The 25,818-nt window shown below is 39.7% G+C and overlaps 2 protein-coding genes and 1 pseudogene across 2 annotated transcripts; all 3 read left to right on the top strand.

The window, feature by feature from the left end:
* Nucleotides 1-8,320: 8,320 nt before the first annotated feature.
* Nucleotides 8,321-9,262, top strand: LOC118013772 (olfactory receptor 6K3-like; the record flags this gene model as incomplete). Its single annotated transcript, XM_035009578.1, has 1 exon — nucleotides 8,321-9,262. A coding segment is annotated over exon 1 (942 nt), but the record flags the coding sequence as incomplete, so codon positions are not given.
* Nucleotides 9,263-13,832: 4,570 nt separating this feature from the next.
* LOC118013771 lies at nucleotides 13,833-14,773 on the top strand (annotated as a pseudogene).
* A 4,328-nt stretch (nucleotides 14,774-19,101) lies between these two features.
* On the top strand, nucleotides 19,102-20,538 carry LOC118013623 (olfactory receptor 6K3-like). Its single transcript, XM_035009485.1, is given in 2 exon segments — nucleotides 19,102-20,200; nucleotides 20,202-20,538. Coding segments are annotated over 2 exon segments (945 nt in total). The 5' UTR covers nucleotides 19,102-19,562; the 3' UTR covers nucleotides 20,509-20,538.
* Nucleotides 20,539-25,818: the final 5,280 nt, after the last annotated feature.

The following is a 25,818-nucleotide window of genomic DNA, read 5'->3' as shown; positions in this document are numbered from 1 at the left end:
TGGAGTCTGAAAATTGACCACCTGGAGGCCAGTATTGAACTCAGTGAGAGAAATGTGCATGAAGTGTTGCAGGCAAAAGCCTGACTTGAGTAATTTCATAGGAAAGGATCAAAGGGAAGTTGGAAATTCCAAGTACAGACAATTCTTTCATGGACTTTTACTACCGATGAAAGTAGAGAAATGAGGTATTAAGGAGCAAGCGGGATCACTAATATATGTTAACTGTGATTCACAATAAAGAATATCTTTTAAATCATAATATAGGACCCATATGCGTACGTATTAATTCCTGTATTTGTAACAAACACATCTTATAAAACAAAACTTACAATTACTCCATGTGGTGTTTCTTATCTTTTGTATTCTTTTTTTCTCCCTTATTCTATTTTGTTAAAAACATTGGAACTGATTCCACCACTCACTAAAGGGTTGTGACTCTAAGTATGAACACAAAAAGAACTTTAACTTAATGAGTCTTTAGCTCTAATTACCTTTGGATGAAAATTTAACAGGCCATTTCTATTTTTTTAAAGACTTATTTATTCATTTTAGAGAGGGGGGTGAAGGGCAGAGAGAGAGAGAGAGGATCTCAAGCAGACTCCATGCTGAGGGTGAAATCCCACATGGGGCTTGATCTCAAGACCCTGAGATCAAGGCCTGAGCCAAAACCAAGAGACGAATGCTTAATGGATTGAGCCACTCATGTGCCCCAGGCTGCTTCTATTTTTGTCTTTGTATTTACCTATCGTTTCTAATGTATTTATAATAAAGTATTGTATTTTATTAAAAACCAAGTTTTACCTTTAAAAATGATAGTTTAAATGTGTTGAAGAAAATACACACTCTCCGACAGCACTGATGAGATGTCGAAGTGGCACCATCTTTTCTAAAGTGATTTAACAAAATGTGTCAAAAGAATTAATAAAAGTGCATATCTATTTAGAAGTAGGGCCAGAGAAGTCTTCTTTGATGTAGCAGCATTTAAGTTGACACTTGAAGACTAAAAAGGAATCAGCCAGGAAAGTATGAAAGAGAAATCATTTGTGCAAATGCCCTGAGGTGATAAGCAGCCCAGGGCACTAAAGGAACCAAGCACAGATGTGTGGATGGGAGACAGTAAGAGTCATGGGATGAAGGCTAGAGGCAAGATATGCAGAACCTTGGAGGTCATGTTGTGGGATATTGGAATTTATCCCAATTGCCAAGTGAGGACATTGGAGAGATTTAAGTAAGCAGCTATATTCTTAGAATAACATTTTATTGTTGTACCCACAGTGGATCAGAGTGGAACATAAGTAGGGTGGAAAGAATGGTTTAAGAGACCATATCCATTATCTTTCACTAAAGAAAATACCTTCCCCAAAATTAGCGACTTAAAACAGAAACTATTTGTCTCGTAATTTATGGGTTAACAATTTGGGCTGGAATCAAGTAGGTGGTTCTTCTTGTCCGGGTTCACTCGTGTATCCAGGGTCCGAAGCTAGTTGAACCAGTCTGGTATTAACTAAGAGTGTTGTACTCTCTTCCCTCTGTTCCTTCCCCTTCCACAGGCTAGTCTCTGTTGTTCATACAGTGCCTGGTATGGGCACTGAGACAGAGCCTAGGTATGTAGGGCTTCTTGAGCACCAGGTTCAGAACTGGCACATGATGCCTTCCGTTGTATTCAGTGGCTAAATCATATCAGGAGAGGGACTCAGAGGAGGGAAAGAGACTCCACTTCTTGATGGGGAGAGCTGCCAAATCACCTTGTAAGGGGCTAGGATACAGGGAAGAGTTAGGATTGTGCCGTTTCCTTTGCAATAGAGATTATTGGTCTCCTCCCGTTGTGCTGAAATCTTCAGTGGAACCACTGGAACTAATCACATATATGGGCTCAAAGAGTGGGGTAATAAATGGTTTGTATTTGGAACTGGTGGTAAAGGAATATATATATATATATATGTTGTAATATATATATATGTGTGTAATATTCCACTAGATATCTACTCAGCCATGAAAAAGGAAATTCTACCATTTGCCACAACATGGATGGACCTTAAGGACATTATGCTAAGTAAAATAAGTCAAACAGAGAAAGACAAATATTATATGATCTCACTTTTATGTGGAATTTTTAAAAGCAAAACTCATAGAAAAAGATTTGACTCCAGTAGAGGTGATGGGGAACTGGAGGAAGGTGGTAAAAAGGTACAAACTTCCAGTTATAACATAAATAAGTCCTAGAGATTTAATGACATAATGAATGATTAGAGCTAATGCTGTTGTATGGTATATAGGAAAGGTGTTAAGAGGAAATTCTAAGACTTCTCAACACAAGGAGAAAATTTTTTTTCTTTTTTTCTTTATTCTTCTCTTTGCATTATATCTACATGGGAAGGGGGATGTTAGATGAACCTATTATAATCATTTCACAATAAATGTAAATCAAACCATCATGCTGTACATATTAAATTTTTACAGTGATGAATGTCATTTTTTTCTCAATAAAACTGGAAAAAATAGTATGTATTCATATAATCTATTTATCCTGAGCAAATCTATCAAAGGAGGCTCATACTTTAAAAGGACTCTTGGAGTTCCTCTCACTAAGGAGAACCAACAAGGAAAGATCAGAGTAGGAAATCCCACTAATTAATCTGTGGGGAAATGGAACTGATGTTTTTCTCTGGTCATCAGGGAAATATCCAGTAGAGAAATCTTCCCAAGAAGGCTTTAGAAACAGGCACAATGGTCCACCTGATGAACTGAAGGGGCTTCAGCCACATAAACCCGGGAAAGGATTCCCCTTCATCTCTGCGGGAGGTAAGAGGAGAAGGCATGTGCATCCAAGATGCAGGCTTGTCCTGTGTCAGGGGGAAAGTGAGTTGCCTACGGGGTAGAAGAAAATGACACTTAGCTTGTGCTCCTTCTATTGACTTAAATAACAGTATTTGTGGACATGTTCAAGATTACATGAATGGCTGAGTGGAATTAGGCTCAGGAGGAGGAGATACACTAGTGGAATTAAAAATTAGTGATGATGTTATGTTTTGTCTGGGGGTGTGATGATGGAATAATAAGACTTTTCCCCTAATAATGATATTGTTCCTCTGCTTTCACAGCCTCGGAGTTTCTCTAAATTAATTCTGATCCAGGAGGACACCATTTTACATACTGGTCTCTGTTCCTAGTCATATGACTATAAACCAAATAAGATCATGAATAAAGAGGTCAGATACATCTGAGGAGCCTATTCCTGAAAATCTTATTCTGAGGAATTGAGTCAAATTGAACACGGTCTGTACCCCCATACACTAATTTTTATATTCACCTTCCTTTCTCCTGGTGGGACTGGGTCAGCTCATTTCTCTCCTTCCAGTTTCCAATGGATAAACTTCGAATTGGCACATTAATTTCTGTAAAGTAGAACATTGATTTTGCTAAAACATAAGCACCCCAGATTCTATTAAAAAGATTAATATCACTCACTTAGGGGAAATAAATAGAAGCACCAGAAACACGATAAGACAATAACTCTGACTGCCTTGGGGGTCCAAAATACTTCAGTTCTAAGGCAGTAGTTGTAGACATCTTTACACTGATTTGTAAATGGAGATAGTAGAAACCTGCTCTGCCCCCTCCCTGAATCTCTGAGTGTGTCAAGGGTTCAGCTGAACAGTGAGTGTCAGAGTAGCAGATTAAAACAAAACTGAGCCCAAATGAACGTAACCGTGAAGCTTTTGATCACTTACTGTGATAGTCATTTGCTGATAGTATGAGCAAAATGCTAAAAGCAGAGAAAGTATCTCCCCCAGGCCCCTATCATATTCCCTGAGAAAATGAGCACTGATCAAGGGTCCGGTGCATCAGTGCAGATGTGAGGGTCATTTTATTGTCGAAGGAGCCCTGAACAAAAGGCTCCAGCAGTTTTATAGGCCCTGAGATGGAGAGGAGGATACAGAGTGGACTAAGTCAGAGTGGGGAGAAGTGACCCCAGAGTTTCTCTCTCTCTTCCCCTAAAGAAGCCTCAGAAAGGATGCCTGAAGAGGACTTTGGCCCAAGGCTGCAAATAGAGATGTAGGAGTGCATTTGCTGGGGCAAATGGAACCATGCAAAGGGTATGAGTGGGCAAAGGAGCCTTAGTCCTTGCTGCAACTCTCTTAGACGCTTCAGTGCATGGGCTGAGACCTGGTGCCAGGGATGGCTTTCCCGGGGTAACCTTCCTGGGAAAGCCTTTGTAATCTCCTGCATTCGGGTCTGAAAATCACACAGGGTTTCAGCCAGACTCCTCGGTGCATATATATTTTTGAGGCGGAGGGTAGAGTAGGCGAGATCTCCTGTTCCCTTATTATTTTTTTCCTATGCCTTGGACTCGTAAGTCATTTATTCACAAGCTTTTACATAACTTAAATGTCTTCCCTTTCTCAACCATAAGCTAATTCCATCCCCCTGAGGCTTGGGTCAGCCTAACATTTCTGCGAATTTCAGGTCAGCCCAGGTCTTCCATCCTTTCCTGGGTTTCTCCAAGCCCCTCCATTCACCTGTTCTAAGTTTCACAGAGTCCAGAAGACCGAGAAGGGCAAGTCTGTTCCAGTGGACTTCCATGGGCCCACACTGCTCTCCTGATCTACTTGGAGTTGAGTTTGGCAAGAGTAGAGTGATGAGTCAAAGTTACTACTGAAGATCACCCTACAGATCTGGGTCACTACCACATTCCATCCACCTGGGACTGAGATTTTCTTAGGCACAAAATACTTTCTCTTAAACTCTTGCAGCCTCTGCCTATTGCTCAGTTTCAAGGCTGCTCCCAGATTTTTAAGTATTCATTAGGGTAATACCCCTAACTCCTTGATGCTAATTTCTATCTTAATTCATTCAGGCTGCTATAACAGAAGTATCACAGAAGAGGTGGCTTACACAACACACATTTATATGTAACACCTCTGCAGCCTGGGAGTCTGAGGTCTAGGTCAGGAAGACTTGGTGTTTGCTTTGTAGATGACTGCTTCTCTCTGTATCTCCACATGGCAGACAGCAGAGAGAAGACGTTCTCTCCAGACTCTTAGAAGGGAAATAATGACACTCGTGAGCTCATCTAATTCTTATTACCTTCCCAAAGCCCCATCTCTTAGTATTGTCACATTGGGAGGTGAGGTTTCAACATGGGAATGAGAGGGGCAGGGAGCAAAAACATTCAGTCCACAGTAGTCATATAAATGGAATATGTAGCTTTTGGCTCCTTCCCTTTATCACAATGCATTTGAGATTAATCTGCGTTGAGTGTATACTATTCATTTTCATTGCTGAGTGGTAGCTCATTGCATGGATGTACAAGTTCATTTATCCCTTTACCAGCTAGAGGCCTTTTGAGTTGTTTACAGTTTTATAAATAAAGCCACTATAAATATTTGTTTACAGGTGTTGTGATCATAAACCTTCAGTTTTTCCCCAAGTTTCTATTTAAATTCTAGTTAGTTAACATGTATGCTAAAATAGGCTTCAGGTATAGAATTTAGTGATATAAACAAACTTTCATTTCTTTTGGGTTAATACTTAGGAGTGGAGTTGCTGGATGACATGTTAAGGGTATGTTTGACTTTATAAGAAACTGCTAAACTCTTCCCTAGTGGCTGCACCATTTTGTATTCTCACCAGCCCTATAGGAGGGATCTAGTTGCTCTATACTTTCCCTAGCATTTGGCCTCACCAGCTGTTTTGTTAAAAAAAATGTGATTGTTCTTATAGATGTGTTACGGTGATATATCTCATTGTGGTTTTAAGAATTTTGAGTTTTCATGTATTCTGGATATGTCTTTTGCTGGATACATGTCTCACAAATATTTTCTCCCAGAATGGCTTTTCTTTTCATTCCTTAATTTTGCTGAGTTTGCAAAGCAATCAATTTTGGTGATGTTCAATTTATCTTTTTTTTTTCTTTTAGATACTGTACTTTTGATGTTATAGCATATACATTTTTGTTGAACTAGAGGTCATAAAGATGTTCTCTTCTAGTTTCTGGGAGATAATTGTTTTTGGTTTTACATTTAGGTCTATGATCCATTTTGTGTTAATTCTCGTGTATGATGCAAGATTTTTTTAGCCCATTTGTTTCCAGTTTTCCCAGTGCCATTTGCCAGAAATACTTTCTTCTCTCTGTTGAATGGCTTGGCCATAAATATAAGTGTCTATTTTTGTACTCTATTTGGTTCCATTGATCTATGTGTCTATTCTTTTTTTTTTTTTTTAAGATTTTATTTACTTATTTGAGAGAGAAAGAATGAGACAGAGAGAGCATGAGAGGGGGGAGGGTCAGAGGGGGAAGCAGACTCCCCGCCGAGTGGGGAGTCCGATGCGGGACTCGATCCCAGGACTCCAGGATCATGACCTGAGCCGAAGGCAGTCGCTTAACCAACTGAGCCACCCAGGCGCCCATCTATGTATCTATTCTTTTGACAATACTACACTATCTTGATTTTTTTTAGCGTTATAGTGAGTCTGGAAATGTATATCAGCAGTTCTGTCCTCTAAATTTGTTCTCTTTTTTTCAAGATGTTTTGCCTAGTCCCTTGTCTTTTCATAAAAATTTAAAATTAGCTTCTTAATATCTAAGAAAACACTCTACCTGGATTTTAACTGAGATTGCATTGAATGAATCTATCTATTATACATAATGTATAATGTACACATTCTTATATATGCATATTTATGTACTAGATGTTCTATAACCAGTAGAAAAATTAATGAGAATTGATATCTGTAGAACAACCCTTACAATAATCTTATTTATGAAAACCTGAGGGATTTACATGTATACATGTAATAATCAACATTTCCTAATTCTCTGTGGGCACTTAGTTTTCTACAAGCTGCTGAACTGATATTTGTCAAATTTAGTCCATATAAAGCAGTTCCTAAAAGATCTTTTTCAAAATATGTATTCAGTTTTGTAATGAGATCTCTGAAAAAAATCTCTGAATGAGCCAAATTTTTTTTCTTTGGTTCTATCTATGTTTTAAATGCCTCATGTTAATTTGGAATTTCAAATGCCATTCTTCAATAAAGTTGTAAGCTTACATTGATTCTGCTTATAAGTAATTTTTTCAAATAGTATCAGCTCAAGGGAAATATTTGGCTGCCTACCCAGGGGAATATTGGCATACGGCATAATCAACTGTTCTAATTTAATCATATGAGGAGCTCATTTTTAAATGGCTCTACATTATCTCAAAAGAGAACTTATATTTCAAATTCCTTGGTGTCCTCAACATTTCTCTTTGACTGATTTTTCTATCTCCGTTAGACCAGGTTTCTGAATTGCCAGGGGAATAGTCCCAGGTGCACCTGATGAGTTTCCTTGTACTACCTTTAGAGACCTCTTCATGCTTCATGCCACTTTCAAGGGATCTAAATTGTGCTGGACTCTCACATTTTGGCCCTCACTTTTTCATTCCTTGATGGTCTTTTTTAAGGTATAAATGATCTGCACAGGGAGACTTAGCTATCTCCATAAGACTCTCTGCTTCTTTTCAATATCTCTGATGGACTGACATTTAGAAGACTGATTGAAAGATTTCAAGAACTAGGTTCTAAAGAGAGAACTCCCAGTTCACCCACTGGGCCTTCTTTGTTCTTCCATAATCCTCTAAAGCTCAGTCTCTCCCACCTCTTTTCCCTCTGTGCTGGCCAGTTTCCACTAGCTTTATCTTTTCTGCCGCTGGGAATAGTTTCCTACCATAGCTTCACCTTGATATATTTGCCTAAAAACATTATCCTCTTCTCTAACCACACTCAGAGCTCCTCCGTGGTCTGAAAAAGGAGGAGAATATTTAAAATTGGAGATTTTTCAGAAAGTGCAGAATATAACTTTACAATAACTATATAGAGAAGAAAATAACTAAAAGTTTTGATTGTCTAATCCATAGTCAGGAAACATTAGAGAATTTATCTGGTATGTGATTCACAATGATTTGGGGGAATTCTTATAAAAGGTGATTCCTATTAGTACCCTTAATATTCTACTTTATTTTAGCTAGCATAACTTATAAATGTGACATTATTAATACCTTGTTTATTATTATTTGCCTCCTTCGTTGAAATATAATCTCCATGAAAACAGAGTGCTTTCTTCAGTACTGAATTTAACAAGCCTACAGTTGTACTTGGCACATAATAGAAACTAAATGGATATCTGCTTAATTAATCCAGGAATGATGGAGTAAATCATCTACCTAAAGCATTTCTTCCTTTTACTCTTATATGAGCCAAGAGATCTAACTCTTTATATTTCATCTAGGGAGTGAGCTGTGTCTTTCTACCCATAACATTTAAGGCCACTGAGATCATGGTAAGAACTAACCAAACTTCTATGGTGACAGAGTTTCTCTTCTCTGGATTCCCCCAGTTTGAAGATGGTAGCCTCCTCCTCTTCATTCCTTTATTCATCATCTACACATTCATTGTTATCGGGAATCTCACTATATTTTTTGCAGTCAGGATGGACACCCGTCTCCACAATCCCATGTACAATTTCATCAGTATCTTCTCCTTCCTGGAGATCTGGTACACCACAGCCACCATTCCCAAGATGCTCTCCAATCTCATCAGTGAGAAGAAGACTATCTCCATTACTGGCTGCCTCTTGCAGATGTACTTCTTCCATTCACTTGGAAATTCGGAGGGGATCTTGTTGACCACCATGGCCATTGACAGGTACGTTGCCATCTGCAACCCACTCCGCTACCCTACCATTATGACCCCCCAGCTGTGTGCTCAGCTCTCTGCAGGCTCTTGCATCTTTGGCTTTCTTGTGTTGCTCCCAGAGATTGCATGGATTTCCACACTGCCCTTCTGTGGGCCCAACCAAATCCATCAGATATTCTGTGACTTTGAGCCTGTGCTGCACTTGGCCTGTACAGACACATCCGTGATTCTGATTGAGGATGTGATCCATGCTGTGGCCATCATCTTCTCTGTCCTGATTATTGCTCTCTCTTATATCAGAATCATCACTGTGATCTTGAGGATCCCTTCTGTTGAAGGCCGCCAGAAGGCCTTTTCCACCTGTGCATCTCATCTTGGTGTCTTTCTGATGTTCTATGGCAGTGTGTCCCTCATGTACCTGCGATTTGCTGCCACTTTCCCACCAATTTTGGACACAGTTATTGCACTGATGTTTGCTGTTCTTGCTCCCCTTTTCAACCCTATCATCTATAGCTTGAGAAACAAGGATATGAAGATTGCAATTAAGAAGCTTCTCTGTCCTGGGTTGCCTGGGTGGCTCAGTCAGTGAAGCATGTGCCTTTGGCTCTTTGGCTCAGGTCATGATCCCAGGATCCTGGGATCAAGCTCCACATCAGGCTTCCTGCTCAGTGGGGAGTCTGTTTCTCCCTTTCCCTCTGCCGCCCACCCCAACCCATGCTCTCTCTCTTTCTCTCAAATAAATAGATAAAATCTTAAAAAAATAAACTTCTTTGCCTTCAGAAAGTGTTTAATGCATCTGCAAGTTGATGTTAGCTAGCTCTTAGCACCTCTCACTTTGGATGTTACCCTGACATACTAAACCATAAAATTAACATATAACTCATTCATTGTCACACTGATAGTTTCTATTTATTCCAGTTCACATGTTTATTCTATTTATACACATTTAATATATCACGGACTACCTGTTTAGACTTGCATAGATGGATAGATAATAGAAAGGAAATATAATGTTTAAGCCATTAAAATAGATCTTATAAACATCAATTTTATTGTTACTATGTAAGTATTATTATTATTATTCCAAAGGCATTAGAAATAACTACAGATTATAAAATAGAGTGGTTAAGAGTGTAAGATCTGGGGCGCCTGGGTGGCTCAGTTGGTTAAGCGACTGCCTTCGGCTCAGGTCGTGATCCTGGAGTCCCTGGATCGAGTCCCGCATCGGGCTCCCTGCTCGGCAGGGAGTCTGCTTCTCCCTCTGACCCTCCCCCCTCTCATGTGCTCTCTCTCATTCTCTCTCTCACAAATAAATAAATAAAATCTTTAAAAAAAAAAAGAGTGTAAGATCTGTAGAAGAGGTTAAGGTTCATATTTTACTGTACTACATACAAGCGTTGCGACCTTAAACATGAAGCTACTCTGGGAGGTGTTGGATACATTTATTACTTTACTGTGGTGATTATATATGGTGTTTGTGTATGTTCACACTCATCACATTGTATACATTACATATGTTCTTTGTATACAAATTATATCTCAATAAATTTGTTAAAAATGAAATAGACTGGTTCACACTATGCTAAATCATCAGAAATACAATTTTACCAATTAAAATTTTTTCAGGTCCCTCATGTGATGTTTTTCTTTAACTTGCGTATAGTTGACACACAACATTACATTAGTTTCAGGTGTACAATATAGTGATTCAACTTCTCTATATGTCATGCTGTGCTCCCCACAAATGTAGACACCATCTGTCACCACACAACACTATTACAACATCACTGACTATATTCCCTATGCTGTAACTTTTATTCTCATGGCTTATTATTATTTTTGAATTTCAAGGGAAAGTATTATAAGAAGTTAGACAAGGAAAATAGGCCACCAAGTCACAGGAATAAATGTTAGACAAAACTCAAGAGAGAAAGAAAGCATGTTTTCCCATCCAAAATCTGATACTTATTTTCAAGAAGATTCTATAACAAAAGCAACTAGATTATAGAGAAGAAGGGAGAGGAGGAGGAAGAGGAAGATGAGGTGAAGGAGGAGGAAGATGATGATGATGATGAGGAGGAGGAGAACTTTGGGTTTTCCACAGAGCACAAAGCAGTGGATTGAGCACATAGAGTACAGAATAATCCTGTGAAAAAAGGTGAGATATTGACTGTCAATAGAGAGGTGAGCAGGACCAATGTGAATTGTTCAGGGTAAGAGAGATCCACATGCATTTGTGGCATGAGAAAAAAATGACATTGTCCCCTCACTTCAATATTGGCACAAAACCCCAATGACATGTCTGTTATGAAATGATCTTATTTTCTATTAAATATTTTTTTCAAGTTTTTTTTCTGGTGTCAGTATATTCCTTCAAGACTTTCCACATGTGTGTCTTCATGTGAGAAGAGCAGGACCAACACAAAAGTGCTCTTTGCATGACTCCCTGATAGACACTCATACCTGGGGCAATAGCCATCATGCTGGAGAAAGTAGTTTGCCATGTTCAGAGTGATAAGTACAATCAGGAAAAAATACTTGATGACAACTTTGATCCTAAAATCTAATGAGAGAAGAATATGGTGGGGATCTTTCTGCTAATTAACCCCACGAGCGAAAGTGATGCTCTCCACTGTGGTGCAGGTCAGGAATCCCCTATGACACCCACTTCCCCTTCCTGCTATTCGCTGGGATGCCTGTGAAAATAGTTCTAAGTCCCATTTTGGAGGGTTGGAGGAATATCAAGGATGCAGAGACCCAGACAGGGGAGCCCCTGTGGTTTTTGGTAGAAGTGAGTTCAGAAGGCTGTCTTGAGAAAGAATTCACTCCCCATGCAAATAAGAACGTCATAACCTGGGGACTCAGAAGCTTCAAATGTTGGTGGGGTGCAACAGCAAGTGTAGGGGGAGACTATGCCAGGCACAGGTATATATGAAACAGAATACTCCATTATGATGCCATCTTTTGAGAGGTGATTTTTTCCGGACTTGATTAGGACTGTCACTCAAAGTAAATTGTCATACTTCCCTTTCCAAACAGTCCCTAATTTTCTTTGTTCACTTGTCCAAGGCTGTCTCGTGGGCTAAATTATAATTTCACCCAGTAGCTTGGCTCCAAGTTAATTTATTTGACACCAACCATTTTTTACATGCCAACCCTGTTCTAGCTTACTGCCCTGAAGGAAGAGCCTGGCCTAGAGAACGAAAAACAGGTAGTTGATAATTATTTTGAAACATGATACATACACTACAGAAACCCCAGTGTAATAGTGCCCAATATTCTGGAGTGTTTACTACATTCCTGGCACTACTTTAAAGCACTGAAATTATGTTTACACATATTGGTAGGGGCGGTCAAGTGTCTGGGTTGGAGCGTGTCACTAGAGATGCAGTGCACGGATTTATATTCTGAGTTCAGCTGAGAATCCCTGGGCAGTGTTTCATCTGTCTGTGCCCAAGTCTTCTCATCTGTAAAATGGGGATAATCTTACCTCACTAGAGCATTAGTAAGAAATATAGCTTGTGCTTGGGGCAGTGCTTGCCTCAGTAAGTGACTCAATAGCCCAGCATACTATACAGTGCTGTTATTGTTATTAAAAGTGTCTAGCTATTCTTGAAGCCTTACGTGCCAGTATTAATATTTTCTTCATCTTACAAAAGAGGAATTAAAGACATAGAAAGGTGAAATAACTTGAGATAGGCCAGGGGGTTTATAAGCAGTGGAGAGGATCTGTTTCTGACATGCAGACTTTTGACCAGGATTACATAATTGCTTTTGTGTCAGGAGAGGGGGCAGAGTGAGGAGTGGTGGCTACACCACAGTCAGAAGACATGGTAGACTCAGGAGCCTATGGTGATCCCACAAAGCAGTGTGCACGAGGAGACTCTAGGGGAGCAGCATTGATGCTAGAAGGGGAAGCTGGAGCGAGTTCTGGGTCAGATGTGTGGGTTTGGAGCTCATGAACCCACTGGGGAAAAACATCTGTAAGTTGTAATAGTTGAGATCTTGTAAGTGGATGAGATCAGCACAGGAGCAATAGAATTATCGAGAGCAGACTGGATGAGCAAATAGAGCTATTGAGAGCAGAGAGCCTGAGGGAAATGAGCACCTGGGGAAGAGTTTAAGAAAAGCAGCCATGTTAATAAGAGAGAGACGAGGAGAAGTAAGAGTAAGGATGGTAGAATGAATACAACTAACTGGAACAAAAGAAAAGGCCCAAGCCAGAACCACCTCTGAGAGCCACTGGGAATATATACTGTAACTCCTATTATGTTTATTTTTATTCATGCCTCTTACTCTTAGGGATGGAATCCCAGAAGTGGAGGAGGAAAGCCTCAGGTAACAGTGATGAATTGTGTCCAGTGCCAGAGGACAGCAGAGTCTCCAGTAGCATGGGCAGACAGGGCTTCGCGAAGCTTGGTGGGAAGAGCTTCAGTGCAGAAGTGGGGGAGAGAGTAAACACCAGTGTTGTAGGAACATGAGAGGCGCAGGGAGTTGGGTTTTACCACCCTTTCAAGAAGTTGCCTGTTGGGCAATGATTAAGTCCTGTGCAGATATTTACTTAATCTTCAGATTCCCTATTAGATAGGCACTATTTTTAATCTCATTTTTGCAAACGAGTACTTGAGCCTAAAAGATTAAGTAATTTGCCCAAAGACACGTAGATAGTAAGAGGCTCAATTGGGGTTTCAGGGTAGACTCCAGGCCTACTTTCTAATCCCCTAGAACAGAAATCTCCAAAGAGGAATGTGCAAGATGGTCCAATGGGATGGAAAGAAAAAAATAATACAACTTCTAGTGTGTTTCTTTTTATTCGTGCCCCTTACTTCTAAAATTTAATATTATAATATATGCATATATTTTGAATTATTAAATCACAATACAGTAAGTGTGTGCAACTTACAAATGCAAATAGTTATATTACAGGTTAATTGCACCATTAAAAACATTTAGAGACACCTGTTTCTGTGATTGTGATTGTGAAGGAGTGAGAAAGCATGTCAAATACTAGTCAATATGCACAAGAGTGTGACATTAGGAAAAATAAAACCTTCAAATTATTTCTTTATTCATTTGAGTTATTTAGCTGTACACCATCCTTTCTTCTCCACCTTCTTGTGAGCTGGTGTGTGCCCTCTCCTTCATTCACAGGGAGCTCTGCTGAGCATATGGAGAGTGCAAACGTGTCAGCAGTGATGGAATTTATCTTCACTGGCTTCCCCCAGCTTCAGGATGGTGGCCTCCTGTTCTTCTTTCCCTTACTCTTCATCTACATCTTTATTGTCATTGGGAATATATTGATTTTATTTGCTGTGAGGCTGGATGCATGTCTCCACAATCCCGTGTACAATTTCATCAGCATCTTCTCCTTCTACACCACAGCCAGCATTCCCAAGATGCTCTCCAACCTCATCAGTGAGAAGAAGACCATCTCCATTACTGGCTGCCTCTTGCAGATGTACTTCTTCCATTCACTTGGAAATTTGGAGGGGATCTTGTTGATCACCATGGCCATTGACAGGTACGTTGCCATCTGCAACCCTCTCTACTACCAAATGATCATGACCCTGTGGCTGTGTGCTCAGCTCTCTGTGTCTTCAGCTTCTTCATCCTGCTTCTTGAGATTGTAATGATTTCCACATTGCCCTTCTGTGGGCCCAACCAAATCCATCAGAACTTCTGTGAACTGGTCCTCATGCTGAGGCTGGCCTGTATTGATATGTTCATGATTCTGGTTGAAGATGTGATCCATGCTGTGGCCATCATCACTACCGTCCTAATCATTGCCCTGTTCTATATCAGAATTGTCACTGTGATCTTGAGGATACCCTCTGCTGAGGGTTGGCACAAGACCTTTCTACCTGTGTCGGCCATCTCACTGTCTTCCTGATTTTCTTTGGCACTGTGTCCCTCATGTACTTGCATTTCAATGCCATCTATCCCCCAGTTTTGGACACAGCTATTGCACTGATGTTTACTATCCTTGCCCCCATTCTTCAATCCCATCATTTATAGTCTGAGAAACAAGGACATGAAAAATGCAATTAGAAAACTCTTCCATCTTTGGAAAGAGTTGAACACATCTAGAGGTTAATTTTGAGCTGCATGTCCCCTTCGACTGTTTTAATGTTTCTCTAACAGATTAAAAAATGAAACTACTCTATACCTATTTCTTGTCACACTGAACTTTCTGTCTGTTCTCCTGATTACTTTCCCTTATATCTAGGAAAACACATTTGTACTCTCTGTCATAGCTATAACACCTGATGTATATACGGTCAAGAATTTTATCATGGGGTTGAAGGCTTTGCTTGCTTTCTTCTGAAGAGTTGTAATTAAAAGAAAACTCACTTACCCCTTCAGAAGCTGGCCATGTGCTTCAGGTGATAGATCTCGGGAAAGTTTTCTATTTCATGACAGATCATGGATTACCTGATAAGGTTTGTCGGAAAGCAGATATCATATAAAAAGCAAAAATAATACTTAAGGAAGTAAATTATACTTTTATTTTTAGTTATGTAATTCACTCTCCATTAGAATAATAAGCATATACATTTAGTAAGACTAAATTATTACTACCGTAATAATGGCATGCCAAGTAAAGTTGGGACACGTTTGCTTCAAAAGTCTGAGTTCAGGATGCCACCATCTACAGAGAAAAAGTGCACATTAGTGACTACCTCTAATAGACTTGGTCTACACCCATATTTGCCATAAGAATTCTGAGTCCTATCACAGAAACAATTAAAATTAAAGGGCTGCTGATACAGGAGAGGAGGCTTTGGATACAATGAACAAACTTCAGTCCTACACGGCATCCCACGCTGTACCCAGTGATTTTGAACATGAGTCATAGTCATCAAAAATAAAGAAAGCAAACAAAAGTAGATAAGGAAACAAAAAACTATCCAACAAAATCTATACTTGACTAAGGCGTGCACCTCATGGCTTCATGGTACCCTTGCCAGAAAATGTGTTTTCCTGCTCTGTGGGCAACCAGAATTCACATGGTTGTGTCAGCATTCCTAAGTCTGCAGCAGCAGGTGTTGGAAAGACAAATGCACCAGGGGAGCAGGAGAATCCACAGAAAGACCGTGGAGTACGTGTAATGCATTTGAGATATGCTCCCACGTGCCAACACTCGTTATTGTCAGTTAAGTATTATATAACTTCCCAAAAGATTTAGAAATGATTCTGTTAATCTAAAAGTGTACTGATTTCTCCAAGTGTCACAAAGGGTTTGATATAGTTCAACTGTTTATACTTTTCTTGTGGTGCATTTAAAACAAGAGTGGGGAGAAGAAATTTTTTCTTGCTTCTGAAAGCAACAAACTTGTTGGAATTAGAGAATAAAGAGACTGTGCAAATATGTCCTTCTGTATTGCTGCCACTGGTGCCCATCTGCCAACAAGAAACTCACTTCAGTTCCACTGGGGCAACTCTTAAGATTCATGCTGACAGAGGAGGCAGGTCTGCTAACAAGGGCACATTATTAAGAAGGGGGCACTATTGTCATTCAACCCTTTCACTCTCTAGACTTCCTAACACCTGGATGAGGACAAATTCAGACTAATGAAGCATTTCTTTTTCCTAAAGCAAATTAAGTCACTCTCATTTCTTGTTAATTTATGCATTTTGTCATAGAAATAATTTTATTTCTGGAAACAGTGAACAGAGGAACCACAGATTATATCTGAAAAGTAAAGTTGCCAAATGTTGCTGATACTAAAAACAGATTAGTTTCTATGGGGGGAAAATAGATAATCTAGATGAAATTGTATATTCAGGGGAGCATATAAAATATTTTTTAGCAATAAATTTCTGTAGTAGTACTACACTTGAGAGAGAAACACGAAGGAAAAAGATCTTCCCTGATTATTTTCAGCGGTTAAAAATAAATGTATCTTATGCAATGGTAATTAATATGAATTTGTTTTTGTGATGTATTCTAAGATGTCACCAACTTCCTTCTTCCTAACACTGCATACCTTTGAGCCACGTTCACTAATCACATTCACAATGAAGGACATGAGCCCATTGTTATACTACTGTATCAAGAAACTTCTAATGATGAATAGAAAAAAAGTTAATATGTATTTGTTGTATTTTACAACATTTGCAACAAACTGTAAATAAAATGGTATACAAGAACTATACACCAATCTTTCATATATTTTGTCAAGAAAAATAGGAAATTTAAAGAGTTCATCAGAATCAATGGGAATAATTTGAAGGAGAGCCCCATGTATGTTGTTGGGAGGAAAAAGTGGACATTCTTCCACTGTCTTCTTTAGTACTGGCTCATTTTTCCAAATGACATGTTTTCACAGAAATTGTTCTATTTTTTCTTCACTAATTTATTCACAATACTTAACATGCCAACAAATCACCTTCAACACTGTCCTATTTCTTGTGTTTTTTTTAAGGATGGGGTCCTACCAAAGCTGTTCTTTGTATGGAACCCTCCCATTCCATACCAAGATGGAGACTGGTTAAATCATAATGAGAATAAGGAAAAGGTGGTAACAATGGTCACCAGGATCTGTGAGTCTTCCTTGGAGCATTGACTCCCCTTTGACCTGGGGATCTAATGAGAAGAAAGTGCAGAAGTATTCTGATAATTGACCCCATGAGAGAAAAGATTGCTTTCTACTTATTAGCAGGAGATAAAGCCTCAGTGGAGCTCATTTCCCCTCTCGTGTGTTCTGTAGGATGTCTATAACAACCCTTCCAGAGAGGGTGAAAGGACATTTGGAAATGCAGAGACCCAGGGAAAGACCCATTTGGCAGAGGTGAGTTTAGGGTCACTGGAGTCTGGGGAGAAAGCATCCATTTCCTATACTTGGGATGAAACACAACCTGAAGACTCCGTGAAGATTTGGGGAGGCTTGAATTTGGGCACTGTCCTAAGGCTTCTGAGAAAGTTCTATCTTTGGAGCTCTGGGTTCTGCATATTTTCAATCAGAAATTATACCCAGTTATTTAGACCATATGATGGTCTAAGATATGAATGCTTATACTTTCCTTCCCACCTGCCTTGTTTCTGGATTTTTCTGCTTTTAATGATGTTTGTAGTCTGCTTCAAACCTATTCATTATAAAAGAAGCTACTTTCAAGTGCTTACGACATGCTAGGAGGTATGAAAGACAAAAAGCTGATCCCACCCTGATCGAAGATCACCATGTAGTGAAATTAAACAGAAAGAATTACAATGAAAAATGGTAAGGTTTATGGTAGAGGCCCTGTGGAGGACACATAGATGAGAAAGCTCAGATGTGTGTGTATGGGTGTGTGTGTGTGCATGTATGCACATGTGTGCATATGTGTGAGCACATGTACGCATGTGTGAATGTCAGAAAGGAGATGAGAGAACAGCAACAGTCGTGAGGCTTCTGACAGGATGCAGTGGCTGAGCTGAAACCTGAAGGAAGCCCAGGAATATCCCAGTGAAGAAGAGTGTGTCCAAAGGCCTTCCAAGACAAGGGTTGATATTCACAAAGCCATCCCAGGGAAATGGCGGTGAGCTCTGAAAACTGCCATAGCAGAGCAGGAGAGAGGGGCAGGTGGGGATCAGGATCTGTGGGTCTAAAGTCCAGGAAACACACCTGTGCTGGAGACAGAGGTTTGATAACTATGCGTTGCTTATCAACAGACAGTGCAAAAGGACATGATTTTAGGGGCCACTGCAGGAACTTGCAATATATAGCCATGTACCAAATGGGTAGAGAAGATGGGTCCATAACACATAAAATAAGGAAACAATGATATAACACACACCTGGGAGGAAGCTTCCATATAAAACAGGGCAAACCTGGAGTGGAGTTTCATGAGAGCCGTGGGAGAAAATCTTCAAGTAGCAGTGATCAGGAATTTCTTTTTTTTTTTTTTTTTTTAAGATTTTATTTATTTATTTGACAGAGAGAGAGAGCGAGAGAGGGAACACAAGCAGGGGGACTGGGAGAGGGAGAAGCAGGCTCCCATGGAGCAGGGAGCCCGATGCGGGGCTCGATCCCAGGACCCTGAGATCATGACCTGAGCCGAAGGCAGAGCTTAACGACTGAGCCACCCAGGCACCCCAAGATTTTATTTATTTATTTGACAGAGAGAGAGAGAGACAGCAAGAGAGGGAACACAAGCAGGGGCAGTGCGAGAGGGAGAAGCAGGCTTCCCGCTGAGCAGGGAGCCCAATGCGGGGCTCCATCCCAGGACTTGGGAAGATGACCTGAGCCGAAGGCAGACGCTTAACGACTGAGCCACCCAGGCGCCCCAGTGATCAGGAATTTCTGGTGCAAAAGTATGGTCATAATATAATAATGGAAACTTTACATTGTTTTTCAGTTATTATGTCACTGACACATAGGACAGAATGGCTTCTGTAAGTGGCAGTAAAGAAACATTTCACACAGCAAATGGTTGAAGAGAGAACAAATCTGAACAAGATGTTGTTAATATTACTCTTTCAGAAACCTGATCTAGGAAGGAAATGATAACAGATATTGAGCATTAATGCCAGGGACTTTGAGACATTAATTCATTTAATACTCACAACTCTGATCGGACTAATATGTTTTCAACTATAGAAGAAGATGCTGAGTCTCAGAGAGATTACATAACTGGTCCATTATCATCCAAATAACAGGTAGCAGGATGAGAATTCAGGCTTAGTATGTTTGATTGGGTCTTATGCTATTAATCATTAATACTGTCTCCCAAATAAAAAGATTACAGATACAGGCAAGTCACTGGCTATTTTGAACCTGGGAAATGTCAAAACACAAAACACCAGGTAACCAAAATAATATTTATGTTTACACTGCATTGATTTCCTTCTCTGTTAGTTGGGTATAACCTCTCCCTCACTCACAGGTAGCTCTTCTGGGGATATGGAGAGTGCAAATCTATCTGCAGTGACTGAATTTCTCTTTACTGGCTTCCCCCAGCTCCAGGATGGTGGCTTCCTATACTTTTTTCCTTTACTTTTCATCTACAACTTTATTGTGATTAAGAACCTGTTGATCTTCTTTGCTGTGAGACTGGACACCCATCTCTACAATCCCATGTACAATTTCATCAGCATCTTCTCCTTCCTGGAGATCTGGTACACCACAGCCACCATCCCTAAGATGCTCTCCAACCTCATCAGTGAGAAGAAGACCATCTCTTTTATTGGCTGCCTCTTGCAGATGTACTTCTTCCATTCACTTGGAAACACTGAAGGAGCCTTGCTGACTGTCATGGCCATGGACAGGTACCTCACCAACTGTAACCCACTCCGCTACCCGACCATCATGACCCCCCAACTATGCGCTCAGCTCTCTGCAGGCTCTTGTGTCTTTGGTTTTCTCATCCTTCTACCTGAGATTGTGTGGATTTCTACCCTGCCTTTCTGTGGCCCCAACCAAATCCACCAGATCTTCTGTGATTTCACACCGTTATTACATTTACCCTGTAGGGATGCCTCTGTGATCTTAGTGCAAGATGTGATTCATGCTCTGGCCATTCTGATAACAGGTCTGATTATTTCTTTCTTACATCAGAATTGTCATTGTGATCCTGGGCTTTCCTTCAGTGGAGGGTCGTAAAAAGGCCTTCTCCACCTGTGCTGCCCACATTGCTGTTTTCCTGCTATTTTTTGGCAGTGTGGTCCTCATGTATCTCAGATTCTCTGCCACGTATACCCCATTTTGGGATGCTGCCAACGCTCTAACCTTCTCTGTCCTTGCTCCCTTTTTCAATCCCATAATATATAGCCTGGGAAATAAGGATATAAAAGATGCTATTAAGAAGATCCTTTGCCCTCAAAAGGTATTTAATGTATCTGGTAGGTGATTTAGACAGGAGTCCTCTATACAAATGGAGCTTCTTCACAAAATACTGACCCCACAAACTCTAGAACTTAAAATAATTACACAATTAGTCCAAATTTCTTCTCCAGGAGCTGGTAAGTAGACTGACAAAGTTCTCTGAGGACCAACAGACAAATTCCACTCCTTGTTTTTTAGGGTCAGTGGACTGTTTTCTTTCTTGTATCTCCCATTTTGTTTAATTTTAAAGATGTTAATATTTATTTATTTATTTATTTATTTATTTATTTATTTATTTATTTATAGAAAGACAGAGAGAGTGGGGGAGGAGCAGAGTGGGGAGAGAGGGAGAGAAGCAGACTTCCTGCTGAACGCAGAGCCCCATGCCGGACTTGATCTCACCACCCCAAGATCATGACCCTAGCTGAAACCAAGAATCAGAGGCTTAACTGACTGAGCCACTCAGGACACCCCATGTTTGTTTGATTTTAATTTATTCTTTTATTTTAAAATGATTAATTGTATAAATATTAATAATACTCACAGGTATTGCCTTTTTTGATACAATCTCTTTACAAAGCTCCCAGTTACCTGATAGAACCCGTCACTCCCCATGACACTAAGGTGACTTGTCCAAGTTCTTTTAGGGAGTTATTGGACATTAAGCAGAAGCAAAGTTCCTGGCACCCAGACCATAGACTTGATCCCCTATCTTTGTTTTCTTTCTAGTCAGCCTTGTTGGTATTTTGAGATCTATGTACTGGTGTGCTTTGCATGTGATGCTGTCATGAACCCAGGCATCACAGACTGTATTTAGTATTATGTTAATTACTATAAAGAGAAGTTGAGTAGATCAGATCCCTACCCATGAGAACTTACCATCTTATGTAGGATCAGTGTGAGAATATTAAAACATAATAAATGCATATATTTACATTTATAGTCAATGACATTTACTGATGATTTAATTAATCTAATAACTTGTCTGTTTTTCCTACCATATCAGTGCTAAGATATATAATTTGTGTAGTAGTTTTAATATAAAACTATGTGACTTGGTAATAAATATTTTAGAACTCAAAATTCTATGCTAAAATTTATTCATGTTTCTACAAAGTACTTATACCAATTCAGTTTAAATATGGCAAAATATTTCACTGATTGGATATACAAATTATTTCTCTCTTTTGAACCTCTATACTGTTTCCTATAACCATTCTTATAAATATGGCAATTATCATTTTTTGCATAAACTTCTTGCCATTTTCAAAAACTTGTTTCAAGATGAATTTCAAGAAACTGACTTATTAAAGTAAGATGTGCAAATATGTTTATAGCTATTGGTAAAGGTATTGTTTTTGCAAAGGTTGCACTAGTAATGCATGAATGTGGCACTTTCAACATAACTTTAATAGCAACTGATATGATTAAATAAGAAGTCTTGTTATTCTGTGGAGCTGTCAGTTCTATCACTGACAAGTTGAAACTGCAGTAGGACTATAATAGAGTGATAAATTTCAGTGGTAAATTGAGTTATTAGTCCTGGTTCTTCACATCCCTACAACAGAATTATAACTCCACAAATTTTCAATGAATGGATTCATGGTGGGTAGTGTATACTTCCCTGCCCCACAACTTTGGATCAGCATTTTTCATTATTTGACAATTGGGATGTCCATGGACGTTCCCGAGATCAAATCTGTGCCCTTGTAGTTGGGTTTCCTCCCAGTAGCTGCTTCCCTTGCATCATTGGACCCATGAGGCCATGTGCCTGAGAGTCCCTGATTCAGAGAATGAGAGACATGTGGAGCTGACCTGAACCCAACCTGCCTGAAACCTGGCATCTGGAGTCCAGAACCAGAGCCTTGAGTCAGGAGTCCAGCGTAACTCATCTTGTTGTAGCTGATGAACAGACTCATGAGTATGAGGCTAAATGATTATTGTTTTAATATCTGCTGTGTATGGGCTTTGTCTGACATTGTACCAGCCTGGGATGGCAGAAATTTAATAACTGTGCTTATTATCTGAATCTTGCTTTTTTAAAAAATTTTTTATTGTTATGTTAATCACCATACATTACATCATTAGTTTTTGATGTAGTGTTCTATGATTCATTGTTTGTGCATATCACCCAGTGCTCCATGCAGAACGTGCCCTCCTCATACCCATCACCAGGCTAACCCATCCTCTCAGCCCCCTCCCCTCTAGAACCCTCAGTTTGTTTTTCAGAGTCCATCGTCTCTCATGGTTCATCTCTCCCTCCGATTCCCCCCCTTCACTCTTCCCCTCCTGCTATCTTCTTCTTCTTCTTTTTTTAAATTTTTTCTTAACATACATTGCATTATTTGTTTAAGAGGTACAGATCTGTGATTCAACAGTCTTGCACAATTCACAGTGCTCACCATAGCACATACCCTCCCCAATGTCTATCACCCAGCCACCCCATCTCTCCCACCCCACCCCCCATTCCAGCAACCCTCAGTTTGTTTCCTGAGATTAAGAATTCCTCATATCACTGAGGTCATATGATACATGTCTTTCTCTGTTTGACTTATTTCGCTCAGCATAACACCCTCCAGTTCCATCCACGTCATTGCAAATGGCAAGATCTCATTCCTTTTGATGGCTGCATAATATTCCATTGCATATATATCCCACATCTTCTTTATCAATTCATCTGTTGATGGACATCTTGGCTCTATCCACAGTTTGCCTATTGTGGACATTGCTGCTATAAACATCGGGGTGCACGTACCCCTTCGGATCCCTACATGTGTATCTTTGGGGTAAATGCCCAGTAGTGCAACTGCTGGATTGTATGGTAGCTCTATTTTCAACTTTTTGAGGAACCTCCATTCTGTTTTCCAGAGTGGTTGCACCAGCTTGCACTCCCACCAACAGTGTAGGAGGGTTCCCCTTTCTCCGCATCCCCGCCAACATCTGTCGTTTCCTGACTTGTTAATTTTAGCCATTCTGACTGGCGTGAGGTGGTATCTCATTGAGGTTTTGATTTGGATTTCCCTGATGCCGAGCGATATTGAGCACTTTTTCATGTGTCTGTTGGCCATTTGGATGTCTTCTTTGGAAAAATGTCTGTTCATGTCTTCTGCCCATTTCTTGATTGGATTCTTTGTTCTTTGGGTGTTCAGTTTGATAAGTTCTTTATAGATTTTGGATACTAGCCCTTTATCTGTTATGTCATTTGCAAATATCTTCTCCCATTCTGTCAGTTGTCTTTGGTTTTGTTGACTGTTTCTTTTGCTGTGCAAAAGCTTTTTATCTTGATGAAGTCCCAATAGTTCATTTTTGCCCTTGCTTCCCTTGCCTTTGGTGATGTTTCTAGGAAGAAGTTACTACAGCTGAGGTCGAAGAGGTTGCTGCCTGCATTCTCCTTTAGGATTTTGATGGACTCCTGTCTCACATTGAGGTCTTTCAACCATTTGGAGTCTATTTTTGTGTGTGGTGTAAGGAAATGGTCCAGTTTCATTGTTCTGCATGTGGCTGTCCAATTTTCACAACACCATTTGTTGAAGAGACTGTCTTTTTTTCACTGGACATTTTTTTCCTGCTTTGTCAAAGATTAGTTGACCATAGAGTTGAGGGTCCATTTCTGGGCTCTCTATTCTGTTCCATTGATCTATGTGTCTGTTTTTGTGCCAGTACCATACTCTCTTGATGATGACAGCTTTGTAATAGAGCTGGAAGTCCAGAATTGTGATGCCACCAGCTTTGCTTTTCTTTTTCAACATTCCTCTGGCTATTCGGGGTCTTTTCTGGTTCCATACAAATTTTACAATTGTTTGTTCCAGCTCTGTGAAAAAGTTGATGGTATTTTGATGGGGATTGCGTTGAATGTGTAGATTGTTCTAGGTTGCATTGATATCTTCACAATATTTGTTCTTCCAATGCATGAGCATGGAACGTTTTTCCATTTCTTTGTGTCTTCCTCAATTTCTTTCATGAGTATTTTATAGTTTTCTGAGTACAGATCCTTTGCCTCTTTGGTTAGATTTATTCCTAGGTATCTTATGGTTTTGGGTGCAATTGTAAATGGGATCAACTCCTTAACTTCTCTTTCTTCTGTCTTGTTGTTGGTGTATAGGAATGCCACTGATTTCTGTGCATTGATTTTCTATCCTGCCCCTTGACTGAATTCCTGTATGAGTTCTAGCAGTTTTGGGGTAGAGTCTTTTGGGTTTTCCACATAAAGTATCATATCATCTGCAAACAGTGAGAGTTTGACTATTTCTTTGCCAATTCGGATGCCTTTTATTTCTTTTTGTTGTCTGATTGCTGTGGCTAGGACTTCTAATACTATGTTGAATAGCAGTGGTGACAGTGGGCATCCCTGCCACGTTCCTGACCTTAGGGGGAAAGCTCTCAGTTATTCCCCATTGAGAATGATATTCGCTGTGGGTTTTTCGTAGATGGCTTTTATGATATTGAGGTAGGTACCCTCTCTCCCTATACTCTGAAGAGTTTTGATCAAGAAAGGATGCTGTACTTTGTCAAATACTTTTTCTGCATCTATTGAGAGGATTATATGATTCTTGTTCTTTCTTTTGTTAATGTATTGTATCACGTTGATTGATTTGCAGATGTTGAACCAACCTTGCAGCCCAGGGATAAATCCCACTTGGTCATGGTGAATAATCCTTTTAATATACTGTTGGATCCTATTGGCCAGTATTTTGGTGAGAATTTTTGCATCCATGTTCATCAAAGATATTGGTCTGTAAGTCTCGTTTTTGATGGGGTCTTTGTCTGGTTTGGGGATCAAGGTAATGGTGGCCTCATAAAATGAGTTTGGAAGTTTTCCTTCCATTTCTATTTTTTGGAACAGTTTCTGAAGAATAGGTATTAATTCTTCTTGAAATGTTTGATAGAATTCCCCTGGGAAGTCATCTGGCTCTGGGCTTTTGTTTGTTGGGAGATTTTTGATGACTGCTTCAATCTCCTTAGTGGTTATAGGTCTGTTCAGGTTTTCTATTTCTTCCTGGTTCAGTTTTGGTAGTTGATATATCTCTAGGAATGCATCCATTTCTTCCAGGTTATTGAATTTGCTGGCATAGAGTTGCTCATAATATGTTCTTATAATTGTTTGTATTTCTTTGGTGTTGGTTGTGATCTCTCCTCTTTCAGTCATGATTTTGTTGATTTGGGTCATTTCTCTTTTCTTTTTGATAGATCTGGCCAGGGGCTTATCAATCTTGTTAATTCTTTCAAAGAACCAGCTCTTAGTTTCATTGATCTGTTCTACTGTTCTTTTGGTTTCTATTTCATTGATTTCTGTTCTGATCTTTATTATTTCCCTTCTCCTGCTGGGTTTAGGCTT

Source organism: Mirounga leonina, unplaced genomic scaffold, assembly GCF_011800145.1.
Source record: "Mirounga leonina isolate KUSES-001 unplaced genomic scaffold, KU_Mleo_1.0 Mir_154, whole genome shotgun sequence".
Classification (NCBI taxonomy): Eukaryota; Metazoa; Chordata; class Mammalia; order Carnivora; family Phocidae; genus Mirounga; species Mirounga leonina.
The sequence above is the reverse complement of the archived record's forward strand: the minus strand, read 5'-3'. Positions and strand labels throughout refer to the sequence as shown.